A 22,871-nucleotide genomic window follows, 5' to 3' on the forward strand; every position below is an offset into this window, starting at 1 on the left:
GAGAGAGAGAGAGAAAAGAGAAAAGAAATAGTCCAACTCACCGGCGTCAAATCACGGTCATCGTCCGCTTCGGTAGCCGACGTGGCGGCTTCGATCAGGTCTTCCCATCGCTTGCCCTGGGCCCATGCCGCGGTCTGCGGTTCCGCAGAGAGCGCCTTCCGATCGCCGAGACTGGGTCGTCGCCCATATTCTTTGGATCGCGTGCGCTCGTGCTTGGGACGGCGGGGATCCTTCGTGATGGAAGACTTGCGCGGCCTCTGAATTCGGTCTCTGCGCTGGATGGGCGGCAGTGTCGACGACCGGCCGGGAGGAGAGTGTAGAATGGAAGGCAACAGCTCGCGAGGACGGGACGGCTGAAACGGGGGTAACGACTCCTGCTTGAAATGATCACGCAGCGGAGGGAGTTCAATCGACGATCGCATGCGATCTCGGCCGATATCGTTGTCCGAATGAGTGTCCTAGCAGGTCGATCGTTAGCGGACTGGTCCTTTCCCTTTTTGCACTTGACCAGCTACACACCTCCCAATCCGAGGCCAGGCGATTGTGGTGCAATTGGGCGAGGGCGACGGCGGCGGTGGCCGCTGCCGGGTGGGCGTCGTCGATGGTGCGCGAGGTGACAGGAGAGCTGGCGTCAGCGACGTAGATGTCCCGGTCGGAGACGGCTGCTTGCCATCAGCATCCAAGCGACACTGGAAAGGGAGCCAACGGACCAGGTTGTTGCTTCTTGGGCTGGGTGGAGGGCGGCGCCTGCGGATTCAAATGCGCGCGCTGGTCCAGCGGGGTGTTGACCATCAGCAGGAAGCTCTCCTCGGTGGCAGGGAGCTTGGGGATGTAGTGGCTGGGGTGAGCGCGCCGGATGTGCTCCTGCATGGAGCGAAAGCGCTTCTCCTGCAGATGGAGAGAGGATGATTAGAGCGGCTGTCATGCTATCTCGATTGTAAGGCATCTGCGGAACTCACTCCCAGACATCGCTTGCGACAATTGGAGCCATCGTTGTTGGTCAGCGGACAGACAACCTCGTTGTTGGCATCCGACACGGAGAAGGAGCTGGTCAGCGAGGAGCGAGGCGGCATGGTCTGCATGTAGCGGTGGTCGAGGGGGGAGGTGGGGTGGAGGACGGAGGAGGAGGGGAGCTGCGACGAAGCTGGCACCGGCAGGCCGGCGCACGATCAGGCCAGGACCAGCACGCAGGACGTCTCAATTGTGCACGGCCAGAGAGAGCAGGTGAGCCGTGAAGCATGCTCTGACGAGGCGAGTCTGCGATGCGATGCGAGGGAAGCGGAGCGCAGGAGGAAGAAGAAGCTAAGCTCGGGCAGGGTTCCAGGGAAGGAGAAGTAATCCAAGGGAAGGGACGAGAGGGCGGCCGGGGAAGGAGCGAGGCTGAGCGTCGCCCTAGCCGCCGGATATTCAGGCGCGCGGCCATTGGTGGAGAGCTCAGCAGTGAACTGCCTCTTGCCTGCCGGAACGAGCGTCGCAGCACGCCCAATGCGGAACATACAGCTGTGCTGCTGCTGGCCAGTGCTGGCGCCGACGTCACATGGATGGGGGCAAGCTCCCCTCCTTCCGGCTCCGACTCGTTATCGATAGCCGTCCCGCCCGGCATCGCTGCTTCCCGATGCGGTCGATGCCTTTCGCTGGCCCAATTAATATTCATCGAGCGGCCTGAGGACAGCGAGAACTAGAAGCTAGGATGCACTGTACCAGTAACTGGGCATCTCCCTCTGTCGACGACTGACAATCTCAGTCCTGACTCCTGCACGGGCAGCCGGACGGCAGGAGCACGCGCTGAGGGGCTGCCGTTAGTTAGCTTAGCTTCAGACGGGCCTCTCTCGCCCGAGGAGGGGTTCCTGGCGGGTCCCATCCGCCAGAAAATGAAGCAACGAGGCACTGACCAGAACAGGAGGCAATGGCAGTCTGCAATTCGATTCGCATGCTCAATTTTACTATTCCTGCTGCTGGAGCTTACTGTACAGTGCATACGTACGGGGTAGACTGGCTCTGACGCATACGACTGGACCAGACCAGACAGTGCACCCAGCTCAAAAAAAAAATTTAAAAAATTACTGCCTGTCTCGGCAGTCTGATCAACCTACACTACATATCTTCAGTAAGAGACGGCTGACTGCATTCAGCTAGAGACCAGCTGAATAATGCTGATGCTGATGCTGATTGAAACCCCTCCCCCTGCATCACTTTTTTTTTTTTTACCAGGCTGCTGCTGCTCCGCCCAGCTGGATGGATGGAGCTTCAGAGCCAGGGTTCAAGCTCTCCCCAGCTCCAGCCTCAAAGTTCCAGGTTCAGCTTGGAGCTCTCCCGTGACCCGAGCTTTGAAACTTCGGCTGGTCCGGTGTGCCGGTGGCGAAGTCAGCAAAGCAAGAATATGCTCCACCAGCTGTCTGGACCAGGGGGCGAAAAAAATTTTTTTTTGCTTAAAAAAGTTACTCTGTAAGGGGGAGTAATCATAGTAATAACTAAGGGAACGAAAAGGGAAACTTCTTCGAGCACGAAAAATCTCTCTCTCGATAGAGAGAGGTCCCTGCACGTGCGGCAATTTTTGGAGGGGTAATTCCAGTTTAGTAGTAGTAGTGGGATGGATGATAGGATCCAAACGGAGTTCATCCGGAGAAAGAACTCCATCTATCAAAGGCGGAGTTGCCATCCCATCCCATCCCACTTCGACGATATTAATATTAATCTCTGGATGGAATGATGGAGGAGCCGTTGCTGCCCAATAATCCAACCATACTTTATTATACTTAAGCGAGCGACGACAGTAAGGTACCTTAGGTACTCCGTAATAATAATCCCCTTACCGAACTTACTCCGTACTCCCCTCCCCACACAGCTCCGTACTGTACAGTAGGACCAGCGTGCTTTATCTTCATTCTTTTTTAAAAGATATAGATATAAATAAATGCGAAACAGATGAGATCATGATAATTGTTCGATTGACTTGCAGTGGTAATTAATCACTAACGATGCAGAACACCAGTTGAAGGTCGACTGTTTTTTTTTTCGTGGGAATGCAATTGGCAAAGATGATTGGCTGCACCCGTCCACTGACTTGGGATGATACCTAAACGGGAAGCTGGGACAGACCCCGCAATCTCCTACAAGTCACCTCAACTGCATAACATAACGGATTGCTCTGGTGGCTGGTGCTTGGGTGCAATGGTACTACTGTACTCTGTACTTATACTGTACTTGTACTACATACCGGTTATGATAGTCGACAATGAAGGAGAACAGAGGAGAGGAGAGGAGAACTCCAGATTAGATATACTACAGATCGTCTATCCAATGCTTGTGTACTGTACATCAATGAAAACGGAAGAGACGGGCACCGAGTCCCGAGTGACCAAATAGCAACGAGCACAAAACCGCCGCCATAAAAAAAGAGATCAACGTCTGCACAATAAAACTCTATATCATCACCGTTCATCAATGCAGGCCCACCCTAATGCAATGAGAAAAAAAAAACAGGTGAGAAAGAAAAGAAATAAACCACTGTACAGCATGGGAATAGTAGATGAAAATGAACCCGCCAACTCCAACTTTCTCCAACTTTACAGGAGGCCATAACATACCCCCCGTCATGAAACGAAAAACGAAGAAAAAAAAAAGAAGGATCGAACGAAGAGGAGCGGAGAGGAAAGAAACATCCCGTCGTTCAAACCCTGTCGCCCTCGGTCTCAGTCTGACGGCGCTCGTTGACTCCTTGCGCCAACTTCTTTCCAATCTCATAGCTCGAGATCATGATGGCACACGCCGGTGCCACCTTCAGGCATCGTGCCACCCATCCCCTGAACAATCCAGAGAGCCCCTCTGTGCGAAAGATGTGGAACAGGAATTTGGGCATCGGCAGCTGTTCCGGTCGCAGCTCCGACCGCCCTACTGCTCCCGCATCGCGGACAGGCCCCGCCTTAGAGACAGTGTCACCACTCTGTCGGAAGACCTGCTGACGCGTCTTGCCAACATCAAATGGCGTCGTCACAAATGCGGCCGCTGCTCCCGAAAGAGAGCCGGCGACGAAGCTGTCAATAAATGTCGACGTCGAGTTCTGATGGGACTGCGATGCGCGACGACTTCGACGGGGCTCGACAGCACCCTGGCCACGGTGTGCCCTCTCCCGCAGATCGGTCAGGGCATTTCGAATTTGCTCGTAACCCCACCAGTAAAGACCAGAAAAGGGGACATCCCGCCACATCGTCAGCGTCAAGCCACGCCAGAGAGAACTGTATCCTTGTGCCTGAGTCATCTCGTGCAGTCCCCGCAGTGTCGCTCGGAAATGATCCGTCCCCGTGCCGGGCGTGGCTTGTAGCCGGGTTCGGAACATTTCGATCGGGCTGATGACAGAAGCTGCTGCAATTCTTGCCGCTGCTCCCGCGACTAAGGGGACATAGGCGTCCCCGATAATTTTGCGGATGGGGCTGCGAGGATCGGAACGTAACCAGTCGTAGCCAGTGAAATAGATCACATTGGCGGGAATGGCCATCAGGAGAGTTGGACTGAGACCCCGCCATAACGTCAAGGGTCCTTCGTAGCGAGCTATCTTCTGCAACGCATCTAGCGTCGAGGTAAATGTCCGTTGTCGCGTATGTTCGACCGCACAGTCGACAAGAATGCTCGAACCGCGGCTGGCGGACCCATTGCCGCCGACCAGACACATTTCGGCATTATTTCCCACCCAAAATACTTCCCGACAACACGCAGTAACCCCAAGATCCGCTGGAAGCGCTTTGAATGTTCGCGTTGTATGGGCGGTAAACCGAGACGGCTGATGAGCTGCGTTTGTCTGAGACTGCAGGCGCACACGGACGACATCAAGTGGTGTCACTATGCCAATTCGTCAGCAATCATCCCAATCACGCCGATTCTATCTTGCATCGCCAGAAATATCGAACGTACCCAGAAGTGAAGTCAAAAGGCTGCCCCAGGTGGCAGACAGCATCTTCTGGCCGGCCGACACCTGGTCGCCATCTATCTGCCCCTGGGCCGCAAGCGGGCCGCTATTTGCACTGGAAGACGCCATCGCCGGCCTCTCATAATGATTCCAGTCGTGTTTCTCACTGCCATCTGCATGTCCCGCCAGGTCAGACCGGTCCCGAAGTCTGTCCGAGCGGATCGGTTCAGACAGCACAGCGGACATTCATTCGCCAGGTCACCGACACAACGTGATGGTGCCGCGCGAACACACTGTAAGGCACAGCAACACACGGAAGAGACCTGGTTTGGGGAGGATTGGGTCGAGGAGGCGAGAAGAAGGCCGGAGGACTGTTCCAGCGATAATCCTAAGCCGGCAAACAACTTTGTCAAACAAGTTTGGCTGCTTACGGAAGCAGTGGCCAGCGGGCTAGCGTCGGCGCCCGCCAGCCAACCAGACGGCGCGGTGGCGGCGCGGAGCCCTAAGGAACTTAACTCGCTTCGTCAACTCCGTTTCTCCCGCCGGTCTCGCCGCGCATCGACCAGCCTGCTCCGTTTCGATCCTGTTCCAGTGATTGCTCTGCTTGGTATCGATATCGAGCTTCCTGCCTCCGTGCAGCACTCGTCTTGCGTCGTCTCGAGTCTGCTTCGACATGGACCTGCGCTGATCGCTGCCATACGATTGTTACTTCGCTCTCAGCAAGCCCACCGCAGCCACCCATGGATGTTCCCCTGCCGGCTCCCGACCGTACACTTTGACCTTTCTGCCTGGCTCCGACATGGAGGACAACGCGGAGCTCGAGTCCTTTCGACGCCAATGGCGTGAAGAAGTCTCGCGACGCACGAAGGCCGCGTCAACCTCGCAGCCGCCATCGCAGCCGTCCGTCGCGTCCTCCGCCGAGCAGGAGCGCGTCCCGCCCACCCGCCACGAGGCTGCAAACCGGAAGGAAGACGCCTACGAGGAGGATTTCGCGCATCACGGCTATGGAGAGTTTGTCCAACAGGTCGAGCAGCTGACCCTGCAGACGGTGGATGACGATACGTTTCAACGTGCTCCGCAGAGGGAGCCGCGTTCGGCGCTGGAGCACTTTGAAAAAGCAGTGCAGAAAGAGGCGGAGGGCAATTTGGGCGACAGTTTGAACCACTATCGAAAGGCATACAGGGTAAGTCAACCGGCTTCATCGCTGATTCACCACTGACGTGTCTCGCAGCTCGATTCTAGCGTCGATCAAGCATACCGCAAGAAACACTTTGCCTCGTCCAAGCCGCCGCCGTCCAAAGACGCGAACCTCTCCGCTGCCAAAGACACCACCGGTGCACAGGAAGAAAGCAAGCCGCTGTCTACGCCAGAGCTTATTCTCTCCTTTGCCAATTTGCCGATTCCGCAGGCTGAACCCCTGATCGAGAACACACCCCCACCGCCATGTCCTATCGCCAAGGTTCCGTCGGACGTCCTCGTCGAAATCTTGAAACACGTAGCTCTGATGGATCCCGCCTCGTTCTGTCGCATGGCTCTGGTGTGTAAACGTCTTGCATACCACTTTGCCCACGAACAGCATATCTGGAAGAGCTTGTGCCAGACACGCAAGTTTGGATTTGAGGGCATGCACTACTCGTTTTGCTGCGACGTGGCCGGGAACCGCCTCCATACGCTGGGTCCACGCTACACGCCATTTCCTCGTGGGGTCCCGGTACAGATCCCCAAGCCGCTGTCCACCTGGAGTGAGGTCTTCCAGATTTTTCCCCGGATCCGATTCACGGGCATTTACATCAGCACGGTAAACTACACGCGGCCTGGAGCGGCGTCTTCGTACGATAATGTCACCTGGAATTCCCCCATCCACATTGTGACCTACTATCGTTATCTTCGCTTTTACCCAGATGGGTCGGTCATTTCGTTGCTCACCACGACGGAGCCGACGGAGGTGGTCCCGTATATCAGCAAGGAGAATGTGGCCGCTGCCAGAGCGGCAGCTCAGGGCCATCATCAACATCAACGTCAGAAGTCCGACTCCGGTTCCGCAGGAGCAGTGGTGCCGGCGAACACAGTTCCTCCGACCGCCATGGCAACCTTGAAGCATGCTTTACGGGGTCGTTGGCATCTCACTCGTCCCCCACCGGCGAATCCCGAAGAGCAGCAGATCGTACCAGAGCAGCCTCCTTCGGGCTCGGGCCCTCCGTCCATGAAATCCGACACGACCTCAGGGCCGGATCCCCGAGATCTCGTGGTTGAGACGGAAGGCGTCGATCCCAAATACACGTATACCCTTCACCTCTCTCTTCGTTCCTCTAACCCTGCCCGGCATGCCGGGTCCGACAAGCCACCGCCCAATGTGTCCAAAAACACCAGACTGATCTGGAAGGGTTTCTGGAGTTACAACAAGCTGACCGATGACTGGGCGGAATTTGGCCTGCGAAATGACCGTGCTTTTGTCTTCCGGCGGGTGAGAGGATGGGGGATGGACTGAGTTTGTTTCTTCGATGGGCCTTTTTACGATAGACGCGTTCAGTCGGGTCTGGCGTTATCTGACTTGATTCGGGTGATTCGGCATGATTTGAATGATTTGACATGATGCACTGTATTGACCATGATGCACTGTGTAGATATACTCGAGATATATGCGATGTATATACAGAGTACAGTACACTGTGAGACGACGAATGCATGGTTGCATTGCACAATGTGATTTTTTTATCAGACTGTCGTTATAATTAGTGCTGATTCAGTAATAAACCTCATTTTCTAAGTTTTAGAAAGTAATATAGTGTTTGGACTGTAAATTCGCTGCAGTCGGAGCATGCCTTATCGGGTCGCTTATCGATAAGCTTAAAAGTTGCGGCGGTCCAACTCGGACCCCAAAAAAAATATTTGGGGAACCAAACCTGACGCCCTAGCAACTTGCTTGCCTTGCAGCATCCTCATTTAGAAGATACCCAGCATGTTTCCTTTACGATTGTAGATTATAGCATTTTTCAATATACTATTTTTGCATTATCTTGTGGCGTTTTTGTTTTGTCGTGCTGAGCCAAGATGCCGGAAAGGGTGCATACGAGGTTTGACGACGACTCGGACGATCAGAGCCAGAGCGTCGCAAAGAAGCCTGAGGAGGCGGAGAAGCAAAAGCCAGCGACATCGCAGACGAATAATGAAGAGCGGCAGAAGAGCAAGAAGCGGAAAAAGGAGGCCTTTCAGGGGGAACAATCCGGTCGCGAGCAGAAGAGGCAGACACCAGATGCAAGTGCCAATGGCGACCATCCCAAGGGTAATAATAACTCACAGAGCGCGAAAAAGCACGACAAGCCTTCGCAGCAATCGAAACAGAACTCGTCTCATTATCCATCGTTGAAAGAGAAAGCCAAGGCGCTCTATGAAATCCGCAAGAAGCTCCCCATCTTCCCGCACGCGGAGGAGATACGCCAGCGACTGCGCACCAGCAATGTGATGCTGCTGGTCGGAGAGACGGGAAGCGGCAAGAGTACGCAGATCCCGCAGTTCCTGGTCGACGAGGCCTGGTGTCGCCCGAAGAATGTCAAGATCAAGCAGGAGGACGGCACGAAGAAAGATGCCACCGTGGGCGGGTGCATCGCCATCACGCAGCCGAGGCGAGTGGCAGCCATCTCGTTGGCGAGACGTGTTGCCGAAGAGATGGGTACGCCCCTGGGCAATTCCTCGCCAGCGAGTAAGGTCGGCTACTCGGTTCGTTTCGACACGTCCACGTCGCCCAGCACCAGGATCAAATACTTGACGGAGGGAATGCTGCTCCAGGAGATGCTGCATGACCCGTGGTTGACGAAATACAGTGCGGTCGTCGTGGATGAAGTCCATGAGAGGGGCGTCAATGTCGACCTGGTCTTGGGTTTCTTGAAAAAGATTCTCTCCAGCAAGGGAGAGGGCCGCGGTGGTGTCCCGCTGAAGGTGGTCGTCATGAGCGCAACGGCTGATATGGAAAGTCTGCTCGAATTCTTCAATGGAGATTCTGCCAAAAGCAGTAATGATTCTAATAAAGATTCGAGTGATGCCGCCAATGGTGCTACCGATTCGAAGAAGTCGGAAAACCAGATCTCTGTATGTCATATCAAAGGCCGCCAATACCCCGTCAAGGTCATCTACTCTCCACAGCCAGTCAACGACTTTGTGGATGCCGCTCTTAAAGTCATCTTTCAAATCCACTACAAGGAGCCTCTGCCAGGAGACATCTTGGTCTTCCTCACCGGACAGGAAACGGTGGAGAATCTGGAGTACCTGGTGAACGAGTACGCGATCGGCATGGATCCGGCGCTGCCCAAAGTCCTCGTTCTGCCTCTGTTTGCTGCTCTTCCCCAGGCGGCGCAGCAGCGGGTCTTTGTGCCAACGCCTCCGCGTACCAGGAAGGTCATCCTGGCAACGAACATCGCAGAAACGTCCGTCACTGTGCCCGGAGTTCGGTACGTAGTTGACTGCGGAAAGGCCAAGATGAAGCAGTTCCGGACGCGGCTGGGTCTCGACTCGTTGCTGGTCAAGCCGATTTCCAAGTCTGCTGCGATCCAACGGAAAGGTCGAGCGGGACGAGAAGCGCCGGGGCAATGCTACCGACTGTATACGGAGAAGGACTATCTGGCCCTGGATGATGCGAACACGCCCGAGATCCTGCGGTGCGATCTGAGCCAGAGTATTCTCACGATGAAGGCCAGAGGGGTGGACGATATCATGAACTTCCCTTTCCTGACGCGGCCTCCGCGAGAAGCGCTGGAGAAGGCGCTGCTCCAGCTGCTGAACATCCAGGCGCTCGACGAGACGGGGAAAATCAGCGAGCTGGGGTTGCAGATCGCCAAACTGCCCCTGACGCCGCCGTTGGGGAGGGTGCTCCTATCCGCTGCGGAGTACGGACAAAGCTGTCTGCTGGATGTCATCGACATCATCTCGTGCCTCAGCGTCGAGAACATCTTCCTGAACCCTACGTCGGAGGAGAAGAGGGAGGAGGCGGAGAACGTTCGACGGGACCTCTTCCGGAGGGAAGGCGATCACTTGACGATGCTGGCTACGGTGCAGGCCTACGCGGCGGAGAATGTGGATCGCAAGGCATGGGCAGAGAGGCATATGGTATCACACCGCGCGATGCAGTCAGTGATGGTATGCAGTCATCTTAATATTATTATCCCTGTATTAGTCGACATAACACTGACGGAGTTTACTTGCACAGGATGTCCGCAAACAACTCATCGCACAATGCAAGCAAGCCAAACTCCTCGACGAGAAAAACAACCAATCCAGCAACAGCAACAGCAACAACAACAACAACAGCAACTCTTCTTACTCTGTAGCCCCCATCCTAAAATCCTTCCTAACCGGCTTCTCAACCAACATCGCCCGCCTCGTCCCCGACGGGTCCTACCGCACCATCGTCGGCAACCAGACGGTGGCCATCCACCCGTCCAGCGTGCTGTATGGCCGCAAGGTCGAGGCCATCATGTACACCGAGTACGTGTTTACGACGCGCAGCTATGCGAGGGGTGTGAGTGCGGTGCAGATGGATTGGATTGGGGAGGTGTTGCGGTAGTAGTCAGGGAGGTAGGGAGTTAACTGCTTATGAATTGTATATACATGGATGGATTTATGGATGGATGGATTATATTGTACTGTACGATACTTTCCTCCCTGTATTGTTTACGCTACGTATTCTTTAGTGAAATACATGAGATGAAAGAAAATAGACATAACTTTTTAATTAGATATATGACTTTTTTAAATTTTTTTAATTTTTTAAAAGCTTTGACACTAATTACAGATGGCTTCACTTCATGTGACCTGATTCTGGCCTCAGGCTTTCTTTTAAGCTTTTCCTTGCTTGCTTGCTTTGTTATACAAGGTAGCTAGACAGACAGACAGTCAGTCAATGAAAATCTCCCTGATCCTCCTTTGACTTTTTTTTTCTCTGACCTCAGCATAGATCGGACAATCTGACAGTTTGTTTGGTCATTCCTTGAGTGTGTGTTAAGTCAGGTCAAGTCACATAAAATCCTCAGCTGGATTCAGACAATGTGTGTGATGGAGATATTAGTCTGTGTGAAATAAAGCTATATATATTTATTTATTTATTTATTTATTTATTTATTTATTTATTTATTTATTTATTTATTTATTTATTTATTTATTTATTTATTTATTTATTTATTTATTTATTTATTTATTTATTTATTTATTTATTTATTTATTTATTTATTTATTTATTTATTTATTTATTTATTTATTTATTTATTTATTTATTTATTTATTTATTTTGAAGCCTCTCGGCACAAAGTCGGAAAAAGTGAGAGATAGATTCCTCAGCCAGTTTAACTCATCATTGTCTGTCTGAGATTGCTCGGCATAGGTTGGGAAAAAGTGAGGTTTGGTTGGTCATGCTTCTCACGAGGTTAGGTCAGGTCAGGTCATGTCAGACAAGCCTGGCAGGAAGATTTGAAGCTGTTCGGAAGGTTTACTGTTTCGACATATCGACAACCAACTTCCCACCACACCCGCGATGATACTCCGCAACGAGGTCATTCAGCTTGGACAGAGGATACGTCCTGGTAACAGCCTTGACCTGATGACGGGCCGCGAATTCGAGCATTTCGGCCGCCTGTCTCCGACTACCGAACAGGCTCCCCACGACGGCAATGTCGCGAAACACGACGTCGTGCGAGGACAGATGGAAGCCAGCCTTGGGGAAGGACACGACGACGCATTTCCCGTGGTTCCGCAGCAGCGTGACGCCGTAGTCAAAGGCCTGCTGGCTCTCGGGCAGGATGATCACCGCGTCAAGGCCCATCTCGCTGCGGTGCTGTTTGCCGTCGCGCTGGCCGACCTCTCGCGCGACGGCGTCGGCGTCTTCGCGTCTGGCGTCGACGATCCTGGCGCCTGTGTTGAGTCCCCGAGCGAGTGCCAATGGCTCATCTGCGTTGTCGACGCCATACACCTCCAGACCCATCTTCGCCGCGAATTGCAGACCTAGATGTCCCAGGCCTCCGCCACAGCCAATGATCCCAATCCGCTGACCTGGTGACAGAGCGCACTTCTGGATTGCCGCGTATATCGTGACGCCCGCGCACATCATAGGAGCTGTCTGTACCGGAGTCATCCCCTCCGGGATCGGGATCAGCTGCCTGGCGTCCACGACGGCATATTCGGCAAACCCGCCGTCTCTGCTGATCCCACTGACAAGACCCTTGGGACAGATAGTCGAGAAACCGGGAGGGTCCGTCGTTGGACCCGTATCGGTGCGGCATTCGTCACACTCGCCGCAGACATGGTACTTGTTGCAGCAGACAGCGACTCGTTCGCCAGGGCGGAACAGCCTCAACGACGCAGCAGCAACAGCAGTAGTAGTACTCTGCTCGTCAGGGACAGCCACCACCGTGCCCACAAACTCATGGCATCCGATGATGGGGAACGAGGGCGGATGCGGGGGCATCAGCCCGGCGGCCAGCACGGCGTCCGTATGGCAGAACGACGCCGCATCGACCTTGATCAGGACGTCGTAAGGCGAGGTGAGAGCCGGAAGAGGCACCTCACGGAAGTCGTACGGTTTGTTGAAGCCGTCCAGACATTGCGCTTTCATTGATGCGGGGGGCGATGCAGCAGTAGCAGTAGCGGTAGCCATGGTAGGCAGTCAATCAGTATGTTTTTGCTTGTCGGGAAGAGAAGAAGAAAGGAAAGAAATCAATCGATCATTGTCGATTGATGTATCGCGCTAATTTGAAACCCGTCTTGGAGATGTCCATAATCCGATTTCCTTTTATTCAGCATTGTTTATTAATAGATCGCTGTCTTGTCTAGACAGTCAGGTGGGGCAGCATTTTAACGACGACAAGCTTAGAAGCTTCTTCTCTGAACCCCACTTGGAATTTGTAGATTTGTAATCGCTGGATAAAATGAATACCAAGCTCCGTTCCACTCTAAATGGTGAAAAGATGAAATAAAGATAACGATAGATAATATTGAGTAATTAACCTTTTATTTAGAAAGGCATATATATGTTGTGTCTTATCATGACGTATACGTATCAAATAACAAACAAGACAGTGATCACTATTCAGCTGATTGAGAAAGCTCAATTGATTCAATAGTGGACAACAGTCCCAGTCTATATATATATATATATATCCAACAGAGCAGGCCTCATCAAAATGATTACCTAAAGCATGAGAATATGAGTTTTAGGGATGAAGGATAAAGTGTTTTTTTTGTATCATAATGGTAGATTATTTAATAAATCTAAGCTAGCAAGGAAGCAGCGCATATTGCAGTCTTACAACAGAAAGTAAAAAGTAGATTTACCTATATAGCAGGTAAAGCAGGTAAGTGATCGACCATTCTTTCTTTCATGTTTACATATACTAACCGCAGCAGAGCAGACAAAGTCAGGTCAGGTGAGTTCCTCCTCACTTAGGTATTGATGGAAAAATGCTACGAATCCAGCAGCAGCTAATAATCAAAGGGGAGAAAAAAAGGTCTGTGACTGGGATTCATTCATTCTTCCGAGCCATATTGTCGAGACAAACATACTACATGCATTATTTATTGAAGATGGTCTCTTGTCATTCTTTTTTATTGCTTTCTTTCTCTCTTTTATATGTTCTATGCAAATACGATCCGAATACCCCCAAAGCAGTAACATAGCGAAAATAATCACCAAAAAAAATCATTTCCTTTCTCTCTCCATTTTCTGTTTATCTGTTATTTCCCTAATTGAGTAAGATTAATCTTGTCTAATTTTTTTTCTCCACACACAACTCGACGTAGACTTGATATTATATTGATATAGCTTGGACATGGACATAGAACAGGAACATATATATGTAGTAATAGCCATGGAAGACTAGGTACGTATGCACATCCAAGGTTAGATAGACAGGACAGCAAGAAGCTAGTAGGAGCAGGATTACCAACCTAACTAATTAACGATCAGCAGAATGCCTTATGCCTTGTCGTGCCTTGATGTTCATATATATGCCCCGTAATGTCCATGCCACGTCCATCCAGTCGAGTCGCGTCTGGTCGCGTCACTCGGTCATACGACCTAGTGCTATGTAAAGCGTCAGCAAATCGATCATCACGAGCAGCAGCAGAAGCAGCAGCAGCAGAATACTCACACCGCAGGTAGTACAGTTGCAATTGTTGCAGCCCTTGGGGCAGGAGCAGGCGCTGCACGTACAGGGGATCATGTTTGCTGTGTAGTATAGGGTACAAAAAAAAGCGGAATGCTCTTGATGGCAGTTAAGTAGGTAGCAGTAGTATTGATTGACTGATTTGATTAATCGTCGTTGTTACAGAAGGAAAAGATATGCTGGATCAGCAATCCAGTATATATATAGTAAATTAGTAGTAGATACCTACCTAGGTCATCATTACTCCCAGCCTATGCTTTTCTTTTAATTTCCCTATGACACGCGTATTGGTCATTCCTTTTGCTACGGCAGCAGCAGCACAGCAGTAGAAGAAAGAAGAAGAAAGAAGCTTCTTCGCGATAAAGTTCAATGTCAGACGTCTAGACGGATAAGGCCGGGAATGATTACAAACGTAGGTATGACTATCTACCTAGGTACAGTACACAAAACTTAGGTTACTGGTATTGTGCTGTACCTTTTTTTTTTCGGTAGGTACTGGCTGTTGTTTACTACATACTGTACATTATGTATGGCACCTAGTAAAGGAAATTATGATCAATCAGTCGTATGCACATTTCTGAGAGTGGAAGGATTAGTGTAACTACCTCCTGCTTAATCTCCCTAATCTAGTAGGTACCTCTACGTCCAATATCATCAGAGACAGCACTCTGGGAATTCCCCGAACTTCCGGATTTCCATGTCTCACTCTCAACAGCTACCTACCTAAGCAGGTATCTGTCTGATCAAGTCCGTCGGACCGCAGGGATCGACTCGCGGAATCGAATTGGTTCAGAATGACATCACTTCTTGCTTTCCCATCACATTCCCCTCGCCAGATCTGATAAGGTCACTGTGCCGTCATGCATGTCGCAGATGTGACTCGTCTGACTTGCAGAGAGATAAACTAGGGTTTCTGTTCCAGAAATGACTTTTCGCAAGAAGCTGCCTTTCTTTGTTGTATTGGATGGGAAAATCTCCGTCGTTGGGTTATTGCGACATGTGCTCATAATTGTCCAAGTAATGACTGGACGTATGGAACGACTCTCCTATGAAATGGATGTGCTATGCCGTTGCCAATGCAGGGCTGTGTTCCTTAACTACTCGCTTGCTTGCTCTTCTGTGTCGAATGACTCTACCTTCTCACCAATGTCCTGTCTATTCTATCTCATGAGAGAGAAGAGAAATATCGAGGATGACACGAAGCGAGCAATAGTCTTAGAATCTTATTCTCGATGTCATATGAAACCCGGTGGGACCCCGAGCATCTTCCCGAGTCTGGATATTCAACGACCAATTACTCGACGCATAAGCAACAAGGTGCTTGGCAACTAGTAGATTCCGGCACAATTGAGCGCGTGTAGAATTTCACTTTCGAAATTGTCAACTGTAAATAGGTTATGCAAGCTCTAGCTTGTGTTTGCCCAGCCTCAGGACCATCACCCAGGTTCTAGAGCAAAATGACCCTTCCTCAGGAATCTTTGGTTGGTTTGTCATGAACTCATCTGTCACATCTTATAATTGATGGTAATAGGGGTCGGAGATCATCTTATCGATGATATCCAATAACATGTTCAAAAGGGCGCCGTAAATTCCCTAATCGCAGTCTAAAACGGCTGTCTGCTCTTTGTCAATCCACTGAATATGATTCATCTGATATTGTCTTTCTACAATTTGAGTATCGCTGACCGTGCCACTGTCTCAGCGTCCCTGTAAGCTTGGCTCATGCGTCCCGAGTAGAATGAGACGGAGGCAGATTGGCTATCGTCAACTGTTTTATTTCCAATGGACTCTGCCGAATTCTTGCAAATGGAAGATTTCCCCTGTCCTGAGGAGACTGTAATCCATGAACAGTCCGAATTTGGTGCAACGCGCTCCTGTTCCATGAACGGGCTCGCCATCGACTGGCCTCTGAACAATTCTTTTTCTGCGTCGACGATGCAGCGTCCAACGTCAGACACCACCCTTTCAGCCTCCCTCAGCACATCAACATACTTCTTCTTGGCGGTCGGGATCCCTGTCACTCCACATAAGTGATCAATAGTCGTCCGTATATAAGCAAAACAAACAGGAGACATACAGGGGGCTGCCGTGAACTGTTTGATGTGATCCAGGATTTGAATATAATCCATATCTGATCGGGAAGAGAACTTTACCAGCGAGGAATGGTCCCTGAGAAATGGAATCTTGATAACCTCTGACTCCGGTAGACCGATGTTTGTGGCGGACTCTTCCGTCACGAGGAGTTTGCGCATCCCATCCTTGATTATGGCACCATCTGCCCCTTTCTGTACAGAAAAACAACTTATTAGGACTGAGTCGAGTTGAATTTGGGGAAAATTGACGCTTGGCTGCCGATTACGCACTCTGACAGTATAACTCAACTTTCGCTCGAAGATCGCCACTGCTGGAATATAGTAGCCCTTGCAACACTCTGTAAATCGTCGTGCCAGCATTTTTAGATAAGATGGCGCTTCCGACTCTTTATATACAACCAAGTCTTGCACAAGTTGTTCGTTGGGTTGGTTTTTCACAAGCGTTCTCAGACTGTCGTTCCTCAATCCAAGATTCGGCACGCCAAAGAAAAGTAAACCAGCACAGTCTCTTAGCAGACTCAACTTATGGCGATCATTTTCACCCTCTCTAGCTCGAACTAGAGCCTGGGAGATTAAATGATGAGTCTCAAATCGAGGAAACTTGCTTTAAAGAACAGGAAAAGGCATAATTACCTCTTTAACAACCAACCCTCCCAGGCTATGTGCGACGAAAATAATTTTCCGGTCGGAAGACTAGATTCAATAGGTGAGATTATTTCTCGAAACGATTGTGGTACCACATACCCTAGTATACCGGCGAAACGCTACAACAGATCGAAGGAAATGCTCAGCAATATCTCCGATCGACAACGTCCAATCGTCTCTGTTTAGGGTGGTATCATAGCCGTAAAGGAGTACTCGAACATTAGGCACGTCCTGCGGAAGAAAATCGCGGAGCCAAACATCATGGCCATTTGTAGCCTTCCAGGAACCTAACGGATGGCTTCCAAGACCCGGAACAGCGATGATACTTTCATCACTTAATCACCATTACTGAATCACAAGGTTCGACTTATCCGATATGGAATTACTTACTCAACAACAGGCTCCGTCTGAGCTGGGCCTTCAAAGACTGGCGTTATTCCCAAGAATTTCGTGTCAAAAAGGAGATCGCCAAGCCGGATTTCCTCGACGGTTTCCTTGTCTAGGGCTGCCAGTTTCGCAGGGAGAGAAGAAAATGTGACACAGGCGTACGACAACGAAGATGTGGTGTGAACTAGAGAAAGATCCAGCACCCGTACATCATCGTCCTTGGGATTCGCTGATAGGAGATCTTCTATCTCCCGCTTGAGAGCAGTTTTATCGAAACCTTGTGGAATATCCCGAACACGAACCGCTCGTGGCTTCTTCGGTTTTGGTGAAGAGTCTGTACTCTGCTTCTTCCAGAGTAGGGAAGACAGAAACATGGTGATCGGGACCGTTATTGTTGACAACACCACGCTGGAATTGGTGGACGAAGACGATGAATTTGATCAATTTAGCAATATATGAGATACAATTCCCAGCTTGACATGACTGAAAACGGCGGTTAGGGAACAGCAGAATCATGAGGATCTAGGCTGATCATAACCCAGCCATGGATTCCATGCCTCGGGTTCGTGCCTGCTTCATCGGCTTTTCGACAAAAACTGCGGGCAACTGCATCATGATTCGGTCAATGAAACGCTCGTTGAAATCGACCGAATAGTTGACCCAATGAAGTACTATGTTAAGGCCTTGATGGTGACAAGGCTGAGACCCCACAAGGATACATACGGCGCCAAAATCTTCAACGTCGTTGGCCAAGAACTCAAGTCCGTCATCACAACTAAGATGATCAACACCAACGGATGGTACGAAATGCATCATCGTCTGTCTTGTCGCCTTGTTGTTTCAACATGGAGTTACTGAAATCCCTTCGTTGGACAATGAGAGTTCCACAGGTTGTTCTGTTACCGCAAGGTGCGATGGCTATGCGCAAGGCTGACAGGCCAACGAAATGTTTCGACTAGGCGCTCTGGCCATGAAACAGGGCTAATTGGATCAACATTCAGCCTCACATTTCCATGCAAAAAAAGCCCAACGTTGTAGATCTGTCTGGGCGTAGAGAAATGCAGATATTCCACTTTTTTGTCATGGGTGTATCCCACGCTACTGAGCTGAAAAGGCGATATAGATCACAAGCAGGCTGTTCCTGGAATAGTTCTCCAATTAAAAAAATATGTTGGCGAATAATCCGAGTCCTTGGAAAGAAATGCTTTGTCCTTTCAACGTCGATAACCAGCTCTGTCCAGAGCTTGACAATCTCACAGCGGAATCGTTGCAAAACAGCTCGCAACATCTGCCTGGATATCCGCGCCTGAAGCTGAGAGACAAGAATGCCGTTTTGGATTTCCTGGAGAAGGAAATGTGTTCGCCGGACCTGGAGCGAGTGGCTGACAAACTATGGTGGATGTCGAAGCAGGACTCGGCGAGCATCTCTCCACTCCATCGACAAAGGGTAAAGAGACGAAAGGTCATAGTCACAGAAGATCCCAAATTGCACCTGGTCTGGATGTATGACCAGATCTTCATCAAGCCTCTACCAAAATACCTTCTCTCCCACAAATTCTGGACCGTGTATCTCTGCCAACTGGATACGCCTCAGACCCGAAGTCGGGTGGATCGAATTCGCAGAGCGGCACTGGGGTATCTGCGAACGTATTACCATCTGGTGCGCTATGAGTCGGATTTCAGAATGGCTATGGGCCAGGGAGACGCTGGCGCGGACAATCCTCGCCTTCTTCCACCGGGAATCACCTGGGAACAGTTCTGCGCGTTCTCGTCAGACTTCGCCTTGATTCGAGACAGCGACGTTTCAGGGCGTTACGCATACGGTGAGATCCGACTGACGCGCCTCAACTTCTATGCACCGCTGCTTCTGGGACGACCCGATTTCCAGCGAGTCGAATATCAGTCTGGTGCTTATTTCGCCCGCCTGTATTCGCCACTGCTCTTTGTCTTTGGTATATTCTCGCTCGTTCTGAGCGGCTTCCAGGTGGCGCTTGCTGCGGAGCAGGTTGCTCCCATGGTTGGAGACCAGAGCGCCCTGCTTCGTACGGGCCTCTGGTTCAGCGTGGTGGTCATTGGCTGCCTTGTGGCCTTGATGTTAGCACTGTTTTGCATCCTGGTCTGGAGAATTGGGAGAGAGTGGAGATACGCGATTCGAGACCGCTTGCAGAAGTTGAAGGAAGCTCAGGAAGGCGCAGAGAACAAAGTTTGAGGAAAGTACAACCATGTGTTGCAATGTGCCATGATGAGATGACTTATTTAATGACCAGATAGCAAAGCTGGATATGGCATTCTACTCAAAATAGATCATTTTTGTTTCAATCGAGAGGTTTCAATTTACGAATAGGAATCAATCGATTGGTCATCACATGCATTTCATTCCGGGCATCTAGGGTATTATTAGGTATAATTTTCATGCTAAAGACAACCCAACCATCACATCTCAGACGTATCGGCCATCATCGCTGCGGGATGAGCTTATAGTTTCCTCCGCTCACAATCTCCAATTTCCCTTGAGCAACCATTCCAGCAAGAAACTCCCTCAAGTCCTCATTGCTGTAGGGGAACCCGCCCGGCACGGCAATCTTGAGCATCATAACTATTCGTTGCAGTGGCATGGCACCTTGATTGGTCAACATGCCGACGATGAACTGCCAGTATAGATTCATCTTCTCCATAGCTGCTGCGTTGGCAGACTCTCTCTCCGCTGCTGCTGCCGCATCCGCAGCGGCCGCAGCACTGGCCTCCGTCGAAGAGTTGCCAGCCATGTCGGAATCAGCACCGCCTGCCGCGTCCCGTTCTTCTTCATTAGGGAGCACCTCGAGGACCCGGAAGGTATCCCGCTGGACTTCAACAAGGATCCTTTTGCTCACCCAGAAGAGGCAGGCGCTGCGTACAAGAGACGCCGGCATCTCCAGTTGGTCGGATAACTCGGCAACAGTCTTTGTCACCGGACTTGTAGATGATCCTGTATGGCCGCCTGGAGACTGGAACGCGTAAATCACAGTAGCTTGCCAGGTAGTTACTTCGTCCGTAAAAACGCGATCTTCCAGGTCCAATTCTACGGTTACTTGGCCAAGTGCATTGAGCCATGTGAGTTTGCGTGACTGTTTAAGCGATTCGAAACCGGCAGCATATCGTTGCTGCAGGGAAGCAATCTCGTCCGGAACCTTGAAGTTCTGGTCTTGAAGTGTTGGCCAGAAAAACCGTGAAAGGATCTTTGCGTGCAGCTGTGGCATTTCTTCAGCCTGCTCTGCGGCTGCCATGCTTCGGTCAGGCGTCATAGCTTCCTGGGAAGGCTGTTTGCCGATCAGGCCCTGATCACTCCTGACAACTGCGTCGACCCGTTTTGAGTCCAAGACATCTCGCAGCATGACCTCGCACGCTTGCAAAGCCCCATCCCCGAAGCGAACTTTCAACAACTCCAGAACTGACATCTCCTGGTCGAAATCAGCCCGCTTCTTAAGCAAGCGCTCCGACAAGAGATTCTGGAGTTCCTTCACAAAAGCTTCTTTGGATTCAAACAGGCTGATCAGACTTCCAATGACATCTGATCCCTTCGACTTTTTGTAGTCGGCTGCTGCATCAATAGGATCTGGCATCCAGTTCATGTCATCCCAATCCAGCTCTCCAGAGTCGACTTGGAGAGATTGTTGATGGGCTTTGGATAATTCAGCAGATAGTTCGACCAATGTATCGCTGCTAGATGCCGTATTTTGTCCTTCCGTATCTGGCGCATCCGCTAGGAGACCACTAACGATCACCTTGACAGTGTCTTCGCGATCCCTTAGGTACTTCCTAATTGGCCGGGCGATTCTATCCAGAAGGACTCCTTTCGGATCCAAGAGATTGAATGCCCGAATGATCGAAATGTAAAGCTGCAAGATCTCGACCGTGGAGGCTCCTGGATGTAGGAGCCGTTGGTTAAGCATGCCGATAAACGAAGAGGCCAAGGAGAATCTTGTGGCTGGGTTGTTTGCGTATTGCCTCAAGTCTTCGATCGCTCCACTGCTCGAGTCCCACTCGACAATCACATCGAAAAGCTCACTGGTGCGAAGTGCACCAAGGCGAGCGATGGCTATTTCCTGCCATTTTCCCACGTCACCGAGGGTAACATCCAACTGACCCTCAGTTCTTCCCTCCACGTCGTATGGCCTAAAGATATTCAGTACTTCCACCACAAGTCTGGCAAAGACGTTCTCCGTCCACAATCGCAAGTGCTGAGTGACGAGGGACGGTGCCTCCCACTGGCCCGTGTACGTGGCCGTTATAAATTCAGTCATCATATTATTCATGACTCTTGCAAAAGCTTTTTGACCCCTCTCGCCGCCAAGTCCCACATCCTGCACGCGCCCAAGAAGCCGCAGTAGACGCTCTCTGGCTGCAGAGATTTGGGCATCCTCCCCTTCTGTCATCATTTGTATGCGAGCGGCTTCCGAAGGCTCATCTTTCCAGACACGGTAAGAGGTAGAATACTTCCGGTCAATGTCCATATCATCCATGCCGCCGTCATTTTGGTCGCCTGCTTCAGAGTAGACCGCTCTCTCTTCCTTTGCGCTTTCAATGCCCAGAATCACAACGGCTCCATTTGTGAGCTCGGTTGCAAGCAGCGCAGAAGTTCGAGAAGAGGGTAACGAGTAAGCGACGATGGCATGGAAGCTTCGTCGAAGCCTCAAAAAAGCGGCCTCCTGGTCAGCAGCATCCAGGTGCGGCACCACAAACCTCAAGAAAGGGGTATAGTAAATTCGCTGTGCCGATTGAAGGTACCCAACGATCTTGGACAACAACCCATCTTGTGCTGGTCCCTCTAGAAGCTTTATTTATCGTCTCAGTCCCGAGCCAGTCTCAACAAGATGTGCGATACAATACTTACCTGGACAAAGCCGGCTCTGAAATTTGTCAAAAAATGCCGGCGCATTTCATTCCCGTACCACTCAACCAGATCATGCTCCTTCAGACCAGCACGCAGAGCCCTTCCACGAGATGATGGCGCCAGCAAATACGCTAAGGAATCCGAAATCTCTCGTGAGGGGAGGCTGGAAGAATCCAAGCGCGAAGTAGTAGATTGCGCCCCATCAGGATCCCCGGTTGTTAACACTTCAAACCCCCTATCTGGAAAAGATAGAAACGTTGTCGCCGCATGCCAAGCTCGATCCCAGATGATCTGCTCTGGCGACGATTCTTCGATTTTTACGTCGCTCTCATTAGCAGCAGTGGATGGCTGCGTGGTCGTCCCGAGCGGCTGGTCCGGAGTAAACGCGCTCGCGGGGGTGGCACCAGTCGTAGGCGCGAGGCTTTTCAGCGACGTCGGTGCAAACACCGAGTCGAAGACGCGCTTGCGGCTCATTGAGAGGGGGGCATTTTGAGACATTTTGCCAGAGTTCGCTTCTCCTCCGGCAGCATCATGCCTGGATGCCCGTCGGCCTTCGTTTGGCTCCCGACGAGCGCGATCTCGCGGTGTTGCACGTGCCAAGAAATCACGAATTCACGTGATTCCATCATGACAAGATTGAGACTATTCCTAAAATGGTAGGTCCCAACAGGATTCTCATACTACTCCAGAGTATACGGATTATAGAAAATTCTTACTTTAATGCATGGAGAGAAACGGTTTTACATCGGAGCACTCATCAGCAAGAACCAGCTACTTCAGAAACGATGCTTGGAGGAATTTGTCACATCTGATTGGTCAAAGTCCTG

At 50.9% G+C, this 22,871-nt stretch overlaps 7 protein-coding genes across 7 annotated transcripts; 2 read left to right on the plus strand and 5 right to left on the minus strand.

Moving 5' to 3' along the window:
• Nucleotides 1-41: 41 nt before the first annotated feature.
• T310_0752 (uncharacterized protein) lies at nt 42-1,603 on the minus strand (the record flags this gene model as incomplete). The annotated part of the gene is made up of 6 exons (XM_013476363.1): nt 42-458; nt 520-662; nt 711-888; nt 960-1,047; nt 1,182-1,456; nt 1,499-1,603. Coding segments are annotated over 6 exons (1,206 nt in total), but the record flags the coding sequence as incomplete, so codon positions are not given.
• A 2,067-nt stretch (nt 1,604-3,670) lies between these two features.
• T310_0753 (Mitochondrial carrier protein) lies at nt 3,671-4,951 on the minus strand (the record flags this gene model as incomplete). Its single annotated transcript, XM_013476364.1, has 2 exons — nt 3,671-4,836; nt 4,909-4,951. 2 exons carry the CDS (start codon nt 4,949-4,951, stop codon nt 3,671-3,673), a joined length of 1,209 nt encoding a protein of 402 aa, XP_013331818.1.
• Nucleotides 4,952-5,080: 129 nt separating this feature from the next.
• Nucleotides 5,081-7,391, plus strand: T310_0754 (F-box protein (Pof7); the record flags this gene model as incomplete). The annotated part of the gene is made up of 3 exons (XM_013476365.1): nt 5,081-5,510; nt 5,638-6,086; nt 6,135-7,391. The coding sequence occupies 3 exons, from the start codon at nt 5,081-5,083 to the stop codon at nt 7,389-7,391; spliced, it is 2,136 nt and encodes a 711-aa protein (XP_013331819.1).
• Nucleotides 7,392-7,954: 563 nt separating this feature from the next.
• On the plus strand, nt 7,955-10,659 carry T310_0755 (ATP-dependent RNA helicase (Hrh1); the record flags this gene model as incomplete). The annotated part of the gene is made up of 3 exons (XM_013476366.1): nt 7,955-10,033; nt 10,104-10,415; nt 10,633-10,659. 3 exons carry the CDS (start codon nt 7,955-7,957, stop codon nt 10,657-10,659), a joined length of 2,418 nt encoding a protein of 805 aa, XP_013331820.1.
• Nucleotides 10,660-11,378: 719 nt separating this feature from the next.
• Nucleotides 11,379-12,542, minus strand: T310_0756 (uncharacterized protein; the record flags this gene model as incomplete). The annotated part of the gene is made up of 1 exon (XM_013476367.1): nt 11,379-12,542. The coding sequence occupies one exon, from the start codon at nt 12,540-12,542 to the stop codon at nt 11,379-11,381; it is 1,164 nt and encodes a 387-aa protein (XP_013331821.1).
• Nucleotides 12,543-15,713: 3,171 nt separating this feature from the next.
• On the minus strand, nt 15,714-17,548 carry T310_0757 (uncharacterized protein; the record flags this gene model as incomplete). Its single annotated transcript, XM_013476368.1, has 6 exons — nt 15,714-16,063; nt 16,127-16,334; nt 16,413-16,706; nt 16,776-16,835; nt 16,887-17,112; nt 17,178-17,548. The coding sequence occupies 6 exons, from the start codon at nt 17,546-17,548 to the stop codon at nt 15,714-15,716; spliced, it is 1,509 nt and encodes a 502-aa protein (XP_013331822.1).
• Nucleotides 17,549-19,630: 2,082 nt separating this feature from the next.
• Nucleotides 19,631-22,542, minus strand: T310_0758 (Anaphase-promoting complex subunit ApcB; the record flags this gene model as incomplete). The annotated part of the gene is made up of 2 exons (XM_013476369.1): nt 19,631-21,985; nt 22,045-22,542. The coding sequence occupies 2 exons, from the start codon at nt 22,540-22,542 to the stop codon at nt 19,631-19,633; spliced, it is 2,853 nt and encodes a 950-aa protein (XP_013331823.1).
• Nucleotides 22,543-22,871: the final 329 nt, after the last annotated feature.

Source organism: Rasamsonia emersonii (genome assembly GCF_000968595.1).
Source record: "Rasamsonia emersonii CBS 393.64 chromosome Unknown ctg1118621759962, whole genome shotgun sequence".
Classification (NCBI taxonomy): domain Eukaryota; kingdom Fungi; phylum Ascomycota; class Eurotiomycetes; order Eurotiales; family Trichocomaceae; genus Rasamsonia; species Rasamsonia emersonii.